Source organism: Spodoptera frugiperda, chromosome 5 (genome assembly GCF_023101765.2).
Source record: "Spodoptera frugiperda isolate SF20-4 chromosome 5, AGI-APGP_CSIRO_Sfru_2.0, whole genome shotgun sequence".
NCBI lineage: Eukaryota > Metazoa > Arthropoda > Insecta > Lepidoptera > Noctuidae > Spodoptera > Spodoptera frugiperda.
Window position 1 is genome coordinate 12463036 of NC_064216.1, and position 10884 is coordinate 12473919.

At 37.0% G+C, this 10884-nt stretch overlaps 1 protein-coding gene across 1 annotated transcript; it reads right to left on the reverse strand.

Moving 5' to 3' along the window:
- On the reverse strand, nucleotides 1–7335 carry LOC118272233 (glyoxylate reductase/hydroxypyruvate reductase-like). The gene is made up of 7 exons (XM_035588602.2): nucleotides 6987–7335; nucleotides 6087–6223; nucleotides 5404–5593; nucleotides 3620–3783; nucleotides 1540–1704; nucleotides 830–955; nucleotides 1–215 (listed from the first exon to the last, which is right to left on the reverse strand). Exons 1-7 carry the CDS (start codon nucleotides 7055–7057, stop codon nucleotides 100–102), a joined length of 969 nt encoding a protein of 322 aa, XP_035444495.2. The 5' UTR covers nucleotides 7058–7335; the 3' UTR covers nucleotides 1–99.
- Nucleotides 7336–10884: the final 3549 nt, after the last annotated feature.

The window sequence follows — 10884 nt, forward strand, 5'->3', positions numbered from 1 at the left end:
TAAAGAGAAGAAGTAAGTATAGTTTATTGATAATCAAATATAGTTCTTAATACATTACAATAGATGCCTAATTCACTATAAATATAAAGTTAGTAATCATCAACAAGGAAACAGCATAGGTTTTCCTTCTAGAGCCAGTAACACGTTCTTCGCTGAGATCGACGCCATTTTATTTCTGGTTTCAACTGTCGCGCTACCCATGTGGGGTAAAATGTCTGGAAAAATAAATAGGATTGAAACTTAAACACATATTAGGTACTGCAGACAACGGGTTACCAGGATTCCGGGTCAAAGCAGGAGTAGGAATTGGGTGGTTTTTAGTCAGTAAGAATCTTGATATTGCTATCCGCCACACCCAGGGCGGGAGAAATGACATTGACATTGGATTAATAGTTAGGTATTATTTATTCATAGTTAATTTTCAATAAAAATTGGGTACACAAATGATATAAGTGCGAACTTTAGTAATAACCACGTCTTTTGATCTCTGCTATTTAAGCAGAGGAATATCAAATACCCATTTTTAGCCAGTTATCTTAGGAGTTTTACATGGGAGAGCCATGATTTGGCATGGATGGCTGGCTAGACTGGAGGTATACCGCAGTGTCACAGAAAACTAGTGTTAAACAAAGTTTATACATTGTATTTTGTAGTATGAGTGAGGCTACCGAAGGCGCCCTCTCCAAAAGGCCATCATCGCATTTGTAGGTAACTCCACTGTTGTCCATGACCGGCATCAATTGCTTATCATCACGTGGTTTGTTTGCCCGTTTGCCACCCTATACCTCATAGCCCAATTGTAACATAAGACATTTTTGCAAATACTTACAGCAGTTTGGCAAAGATACAAGAGGATGGTCGTTCCGTAATGGCTCTGGTGTAGTGACATCCAATCCAGCCGCGAAGATCTGCTTCTCTTTCAGAGCATCGTACAGGGCTTCTTGGTCTATTAACTCTGTAACACATAAACGAATTGTTTAGGAACAATAATTCTTACCATCTTCCTTCATTCCTATCTTATTAGCACTCCTTGGATTTACGATCTTACTGCCGTACTCAGAGTCATTTAATGGTTACTTAACCTAGTCCTTAGCAATTGATTTCTATACAAAATCGTTAGTAAGGAATAGTTTAAGTAATCATTAATGAGTACGGCAGTAAGTATCAGTTTGGCTCAAAGAAAGAAATAAACCCAGCAAGTCATCATTATTTAAAGGCTTCAGATAGACTCTTTGTAGTCGTCTATGATAAGTATCTCTTCTCTGCTTCCCTCATAGAGTCAAATGGAAGCAATGACCATGCCATAGCAAACGCCTGTTTCACCACCTTCATATAAGTGCCCGATAACTTTATGTGACAGATAGTGCATACTGTATACAAATTACGTTCTTAATTCAAAGTTATCTGATACACAGCGGCTATCCAGACATTGTGAAACAAGTCCTAAAACTACAAGTACTTACATAACTATATGTGCATTAAAGTTCAACAAATAATCATTGTTTTAATCAAAAATCTGTTTTTCTCACATCAACTTACCTCCTCTTCCAATATTGACGACTATAGCGGTCTTCTTCATCGTCTTCAGAGAGTCTGCGTTAATCAGATGTCTGGTCTCCTTCGTGAGAGGACACGAGAGGATCACGTAGTCACTCTCCCTTAGCAACTGGTCTAGTGGCACTCGTTCCGCTCCTAGGGCTTTTGCTATAAAACAAGAGGAAATAGGCACATGAGCATATTTTATTGCCCAAAAGGGAGCCTTAACTCCCTTGTGATGGCGAAAGACATTTATCATTTATCATGTCTTTATAAAAAATCTTTATAACAGCAAACTGTTTTGATTTAAGTAGTGTGATTATGTAACCCTGTTTAAAGGTTTTTGTTTCATAATACTGCTGGTACTGCTCAGAGATAAGTATCACTTGTCAAATAAACAATCTATCAAGTAATATCTGTGAGATAATTTCACATCAATGCAATGAGATTGGATAATCCAGTTGTAACCAGTTATAAGTTCGTAAAGAGTCATTATTTTTCCTCCTTGATTAAGCTATCACCATATATAAAAATTGGTTGAGGATTACACAGGAACAGATAAATTATCTATACTAATATTACAAAACAGAAGAGGCGCTAATCTCTATGATTTGAATAATGATTTTTGTGTTGGATAGCGTATATATCGAGGAAGGTTATGGACTATTAAAAATCACGCTACGATTAATAGTCTAACCGAGAACCGAGCATAGCGGGTGAAACCGCGCGGAAGTAGCTAGTACCTGATATGGCTCATGAAGCTACATATGAATGTATTTGCGATTCTAACATTAAACATCACCGTTATCAGCACGGCATAATATTTAAGTTAGTATCTATCTATCTTTGGACCCCACTCAACCCTACTTCTTAACAATTAACAAGTCATATTAGGGATGACTGAGCACTTTATTTCTCATTATCTATTGGGTTATCTAAATGAGATAATTTACGTTTGACATCAAAGCGTATAATAGAGTATTATTTTGGCAATATTTGTGGCAATTTCTTTATCATATCAGTCACAGTCATAATGGAAGATTATTTGGTTGATAACTGATATTGCTTTGGCTACAAGTAGCGTGTTAGTATTTTAAATTTATTGTGTTACTCTTTCGTCATTTGTATCATGTAATGCATTCCTACTTCTTCTTACTTCGGTATTCGACTAATAGTGAGTCTCGAGAGAAGATGAGTAGACCCTATTCTTCGAAGAGACCATTAAACGGCTGTACATTCAAGAGAGACCGGGCAACAGGTCTCTGATAAACCTGAACATTTTAAACTGCTATCTCTACCCTGCTTTCTAAGCCTATTATAGTAAACCCGTAGTACAGCGATGACATTATCATCATCAACAGCAGGCAGATGTCCATTGCTGGACAAAGGCCTCCCCCTTAGTCTTCCACGCTGAACCACATATAGACAGAGAGTCAGAGTCGCGGGGATTCAGTAGATGCAGGTGGCGACCTGAATCTATCCCAGTTCCCCGCGACTCTGATGATGTCGTCAGTCCCCCTAGAGGGAGATCTGCCCACGTTTCGTCTTCTGTCATGGGCTACTGATTGTATTGTGTGCCCCTAAATGTTCTAACGCCAGTTAAACTAGCATGACTCAGAGTTATGGATTTTTGTTTTTCTAATCAAGCATGACTCAGTGATTCTACTATTCTAGAACATTCTAGGTTAGTTTTAAGATCTGATCTATTTTCTGCCAGCCTTGAGATCTATCGACAATCTCTTGATTGTGTCAGTTATGTATGACATGTTATGTATGAGATGACATTTATGATGATGTAATGTGTGAAATATGTATTCGTTTTTAAATACTTCGATGTGTGAGTGAGGTTACCGGAGCCCCAATTTCCCCCTTCCAACCCTTAAATTCCTAACCCCCAAAAGACCGGCAATGCTCTTGTAATGCCTCTGGTGTTTCGGGTGTCCATGGGCGGTAGCTATTGCTTACCATCAGGTGATCCGTCTGCACATTTACCGAACTATCCCACAAAAATATATGATGCATACTGATTAAAATACGTCTTCTTGTAACCATATTTTTACTCTCCATATTTCATGACACTCACCTTCAGGCTTGTCACTGCGTCCACTATACAAGAACTTGGCAACGTCGAATCCCCTCAGTCTCCGTAGCACTGCCTGCCCTATACCCCCGAAGCCTACAATTCCAACTGTGCTGCCAGAAATGTCCTGTCCCACCATCCATTGGACACCGTACTTCCATTCACCTCTGGAATCAGGACAATAGTTACATTTTAGTTAAGATTTTATGGTGACCCGAAGTATCTAAAATGGAAAAGCTTTGGAGTGAGAAAAAAGGAATGATGGCCTTATAGCATTAGTGCATCGACGTCTAGTGGTTTCTTGACTTCTTTATACTTTTAAATCCAATATACTTTTTTTAAGAGTGGAAAATCATCTAGGGTCTTCTTTCGGCTTGGGCGAGGCGAGAGGGAGTGTCAGACTCTTACTAACTAAAAACCATCCTGTTCCTAATCTTGCTTTTCGAGCCAGAGCCCAGGTATACCCGCTAGGTAGTCCGCAGCTCCGGAAGCAAGATATAGGAGGCAGAGGTGCTCATTACGACACGTAATTCTACTATACAATGTACTCCCACTTTGATAAAATGCCAGTAACACTTTAAAATAAATCACTGTAGTTGTAATTTCGGTCATTTCTAATAATAATTATGCAAATCATATAAAGTAGCTTTGATAACTATTGCTAAGGACACTTGTGACTTGCTATTATTGCTAAGTACTGATTATTATCTGTTTGTATTTTGATTAAAATAATTACGTATATGAGTAGTACGTAATTCCCACTACCGAGTACTATTTACGGTGAAACACTTATTTTTACCGACTTCAAAAAAGGAGGATGTAGGTACTATATTCGGATTGTAGGTTTTTTTTATTTTCTCATATAAGAAAAATATAACTTAATGGTCAGAAAATTGTAAACAGCTTAATATTAGGAACTTATGGCACCGACTTCTAACCTATCAGTGGGTGGGTTATTCTATCAGTACCTACTAATAATAGTTAAATTTGCTTTTAAGTTTTTACCTTTGGTTTTTTACCTAAACGCAGTTTTTTTTTCTCCGAAAAAAGTAGAAATTACAAACTGGGTATGGAATGTTACTCTTAATAAATAGCTGTAGCTAACAGTTTAGCCAATTAGGTAGTTGTATTAAAACAGCTAATTAGTATCAAGGACAATATGAAATTAGGGCAATGTGTTTTTAGAGGTGAGTGCCAAATAGTAAGGCTGGTAGAGATACCAAAAACTTGTTAAAAAGACGTTTCGTAGCTAGGATGATAAAATTAATTTCTTTCTTAAAAAAATTTACGTCACGCCTTGTATCCAGGAAGGGGTCGATAGAGGTGCACATTATGGCACGTAATGCCGTTATACAATGCACACCTACTTTTCATTTGTGTTATAGTCCCATGTAATATGTGAGTCTATTGCCATACACTGGACTCAGTTCCAGAGTCCGTGCTACTACTGCGAAATTTCTGGAAAACCGAAAAAACCCAGAAATACTTTGCATGAACCGGGAATCAAGCCCGAGCCTTGCCTGGCAGTCGCTTTGTTGAGGTATGGGTATATGTATTTTTTCACAAATAATGAACCAAATGACTGCACGGTTGGCGCTGTGGCTAGGCAACTGGCTGCCGCGCAACGTGTAGCGGGTTCGATTCCCGCACGGAGCTACTCTTTGTGTGATCCACAAATTGTTGTTTCGGGCCTGGGTGTCATGTGCATGTGGAATTGTATGTTTGTAAACGCACCCACGACACAGGAGAAAATCTTAGTGTGGGGCAATGTTTAAAAAAATACTCACGCCTCTAACTCCTGAACCGCTTCCTTGAACCTCCTTGCTGCCGCAATGACGAGTCCGACAGTGATATCAGCCACAGCATCATCTAGCACTTGTGGAGTGTTTCCTAGCGGGATGTCACGTTTCTTGATCTCTGCCACGTCGATGTGGTCGATGCCTGACGCCATTGTTGAGACGGCCTTTAGTTGTGGCCCTGAATTAATAAAACAGTTTTTAGAATGCGTATGTTTTCGCTAATTAGTTACTTTGGTATTGATTTTTTTTGGTGCATGTAAGGATGATGTGAAAACGAATAGCTCAGTTTTTTTTCGTATCCAATACATATAATTCGAGAAACTCTATAGTTATAAATAATAAATAAATAATAAAATTTATTTATAGACTTACCAATCATGTTCTTAATATGTACCTACTACTATATGTATACCTATCACAATTTGTTTAAATTTTAGTTAACATTAAGTGTATCGTTAGCCCCCAAACTAGCATAATCCTGTATCTTGGGGACTTAACAATCTTGCAGTCCTTATGGGAACAGACTTCTTCAGAAGTTTAATAAGTTCATTGTTTCATTTAGTAAGTTACATTTCATCGAACTCGACATATTTAATAGAAACCATTTCTTAGGAAATGGAATTAGTCCGAGAAGATCAACAAAGAATGAAAAAAAGTCTGTTTTTCCTTACCTGCTAATGCTAATAGTTCTCCAGTAAGTTTGTGTTTGGTGTTCCATATTATTGCGTCAACTCCTTGCAGGTTGTTCTTAATAGTTGGCAGGCTGTCGGCTTCGTAGTCCAGGTGTGGAAGCACGACAGTTTCAACTCTGTAAGAAAAGTAAGTAATACAATCTTGAAGTTCTCCTTATTATACTCTTTGGTATATTCTGATCGTGAATGTGGTTGTTTATGAATTCAAATCAAATCAAAATGTTTACACTTATTATACTCTTTGGTATATTTTGATTGTGAATGTGGTTGTCTATAAATTCTAATCGAAATGTTTATTTGTAGAACATAGGTATGTATAAAAAGGTGTGCTTACTACATAGGTAAGTACATAGTTATTGGTAAAGGATAGTTCGCTATGTCTAGTAGTATATTATATTAGGTGCCTATTTCAATTAATTATTGTCTTGATTTTAGTAATTTACCTAATCATTAGTAACGAATTTTTGGAAGATATATTTTTTTACGTTTACATTTTATTTGTGGAAGAATCATATAAACCTTAATTTGTTCCTAACCTTAGTTTACCTACCTACCTTTATTTAATCACCGTTAATAAACCTTCTTCTTTACTAGATGGTAAATCAGACAATCATGGCAAGACAATGCTATAATATCGGAAACTGAAAGAGAATATGAAACATTCCTAAACAATAAGTACGTTTCTGGTTAATACGTAACCTGAACCGAGAATCGAACCTTTTCCTGTTAATCAATTGCTTCAGTTTCGCGAAAAATACTTAATATAAACATCGTAAGAAAGGTAACAGGAAGCATAATATTTGATATTTTTAAAAAATAAAATTAAGAATAAGGAAAATAAAGGGAAGAAATTAAAAATATAATTTAAAAGTTACTCACTTATTTTTCAGTAATTCTAAGCCGGCGACCGGGAATGACTTATTTACAATAAGAACTCGTTTCAGCGACATCTTGCGGACAAATTATACAACTGATTACACAAATCACGAATTTATAAATTGAAGATCAATTCTTTTGATGTTATATTTATACTCCAAAATATCGAATGATAATGACTTAAGTATCATTTATCAAACTCCGGCAACGATATCTATGTTATATTTAGAATATTATAATGCAATAGGCTATATTTAACGTAAATAATCGTGTTATTGACTCCCGATTACAATTATGTTTCAGCAAAAATAAAAAACTTGCGTCATTTAAAACACATGGTCACACTTTACGAGAGATAATGACACTTGTCATCTATCTACGAAACAACAGTAGTGGTAACATTATATAACTACATGATGTTACAGCGCCATCTAGCGTCGAGTAGCTGAAACAATAATAACAAGAAGAACTAAAATTTTCGGTCAAACTTAATAGGTGGCGCTAGTCACCCTTGGTGCCATTTTCCTTCACCGTTGGTCAGTGGTGTCTAAAATATAATCTTAGAAAGTAAATACAGGGTGTAAACAGAACGCTCCCGAAAAACGCTACAAATATTTTTTGTTTTTATAATTTAAATTACATACTTAGTTTTTGTTTTCGTGTTTTTCATGTAACATCAGCTTTAAGCAGTTGATTAGAACTATTAATGCATAATATAAACATAAAAATATGCCTCGTTTTTTTACCATATTCTGTTAGCGGCGTTTGGAAGCGTTCCATTAACACTCTGTATAAACTCGAAAAAGTCACATTGATACTTTGCCATTGGTAGGTTTCGAACCCGCACCCTCATGCATGAGACGCGGGCGCCTTAAACCTCTGGGCAGTATTTTGTGCTCTGGGCCACCACGACGTCACAAACTTACAACGACGACAATCGGTGTACACCAAATAAAAAACATAACCCTCCTTCTGGCGCAGTCGGGTAAAAAATGGAATCGAATATCAATAAATTGATGTATTTTAATTTTGATATACATTGATGTAGTTTTATTATGATACAAAACATCAGAATACCTTTCCTTATACGTCTTAACTGAATGTTGTGTCTACAAAACGTTCGTTAGCATAATTTAATAGTTTCAATACACGAAACACAATTACAACTTACAAGTAGCAGGTACTTGTGTTGGTAGGCCATTATTTGAGGTTATAATTGCAATAATATTTTAAAAGAAACGTTTTACTCAATTTAATATGACGTGTTACATGGTCAGCGGTTATGGAATTACTGAATTATTAGCGGGATTATTTTTTATGTGGAACAGCCTGGTAAACGAGCAGACGTATCACCTGATGGTAAGCAATCGTCGCCGCCCATGGACACTTGAAACACCAGAGGCGTTACAAGTGCGTTGCTGGCCTTATGGGGGTTAATAATTTAAGTGTTGTTGAGGAACCGGGGATTGGGAACAAAGGGAGTCTAACAATCCCTCCCGTCTTACACAAGGCGGGAAAAGTCATTGGATGATCTTTCCTCCTCAAAAATAAGGGTTGTTTGTGTATCTATTGTATCTGCCGGAACCTTTCAGACTTGGTGCTATTTGAACAGTTTAAAAACTGAAAATCTTAATATAACTTACGTTATTTTACATATTGAACACTTGCATGCATCTAAAAGAGAACTTCAATAGATAAAGCAACTATTCAACTTATAACCGCCCCGGAGGCGTAATTCCCATTGTATCCGTCGGAATCTTCCCAGACTTGGTGCTATTTGAACAGTTGAAAAACTTCCCAATCTTAATATAGACCGGCAATGCACTTTATACGTCTACGTGCGTGTTTCAGCCGTTTCCATCTGTTTGGACGTCGTACTTAAATGCAACTTAAAGAGAACTTCAATAGATAAAGCAACTATTCAACTTATACGAGATATACCACAGATCTATATCACCGTAACCTTATCTAAAAATGTCCCAACACTTAACATAAGAACAAAAACGCACCAACAATCGTTTGCAAACACCTTTTCTTATTTGTGGCCTATTAAACAGAATGGAACGTTATTAAATCTTCATATATCCCTTTACATGGTAAGCACTTTAAAAGCAAGCGCTCACTGCTAACTGGGAACTATTTATGACTTTTTCAATAAACCGCTAACATTCACTGTGGCAGGATATAAACAGCAGTTACAGGAGTTTATGGCGACACAATGGCTTGTAGTTACGTGCACACACTGACATAGGTACCTCTATGTAATATGTGTATGTAAACATATTACTCCGAATGCTGTCAAAGTGCCAACTCTACACATCTGCTGTTACAATACCACACAGATGTCTTGATGTGAATAAAACGACGCTAACGACATCTATGCTGTAGATAAATGAGTGGGAATTAAATTTGACGTGTGTGTTCCGCAGATAAAATTTTGTGATCGAAAACCAATGAATCTAGAATTTTTGGGTCAGTAAATTTATTGTAAGTGAGAAGTTTCAATGATATATATTGCAGTTTGGCTTGTATACCCGTAGCTTAGTTTTATGTCAAGGCTTTGTACCGATTTTCTCTGATATTGGGGCAAGGTTGAATGTGCTTAAAACACATTGAATTGCAAAAAATAAGTCAATGGGTGTTTTGGGAATATCTATGATATACTAACAAGAGACAGGTAACAATACTATCCTTTGGATTTTGACCTAAATGTGATTCTTTAATCATCTCTCAACATAATGATTACGGGTCTTGCCGATGATATTGGGCCCTTCTACTACTTCTTCTATCTTACTATCACCATAATTATGCAATTCAAGGTACTTTTTGACACACAATGAAGTATGTTGTATGACTAAAAAGGATATAAGTAACTGATATAAAAAAAAAACAAAATAGGTACTTATTCTGAACTAGCGACTCGCTCCAGCTTCGCATGGGTGCAACGGTGCTATATTATGCATGTATTATAATGTGAACCTTCCTCTTGAATCACTATTAAGAAAACCGCATCAAAATCCGTTGCGTGGTTTTAAAGATAAGCATTCACAGGACAGGGATAGAAAAAGCGACTTTGTTTTATACTATGTAGTGAAGAAAATAAACAACTGACCATCTGGCAGCGATTTTATCCTCACTATTACAATACTATAAAATTACAAACGTCATTCGGCACGCATTTACCGAATCTGTAAACACTACTCTTTATTTTCTCCGTATTGTTTTTCGTATAACACGACCGGTTTGGAGAGGTATGTTGTTTCAAGTAGTTTGCTGGATAGTATAGACTTTTGTAGTTGGTTGGGTTATACGAGGGTTGAGGTGCTATCGACCGTGGAAGGCGCCTCTCTGTCGGCGGGCGCTATGGCTTGAGGAAATGCTAAAGGGTAGGTATTTCCCATACCTCTTGTTCTTATAAATAGTCACTATGTGGTATGGGTAAGAAAAATGGACGTGGTGTAGTAGCCAGTCATAAAATGTAAAAACTAAGAGGGTGTATTATGGTTTTCGTTTTAGGTAAGTTCAAGGCTGTAAAATATTTTTTGCATTTCTTAGATCTTGTATCAGATAAAGGGGTAGGCTGAGGTACACATTATGCCACTGAACAAAGTACACGCACTTTTCACAATTTGTGTCGTAAGTCCCAAGTAATAGGGCGTGAGCCTATTGCCATATATCCGGCTCAATTCCAGACTCCGAAAAACCGAATGTACCCCAGCAATATTTTGCCCGTCACGGGAATCGAACCCTTGCCCACTTGCAACCACTCGACCAACGAGGCAGTCTGTCCTGTCCTGTCAACTACACATATATTTGCAAAAAACTCCATACAAAAAGAACAACAAATTCTATTACCTTAATTTATAGACCATAAATCAAATCGTTTCGCCAGCCCACGACA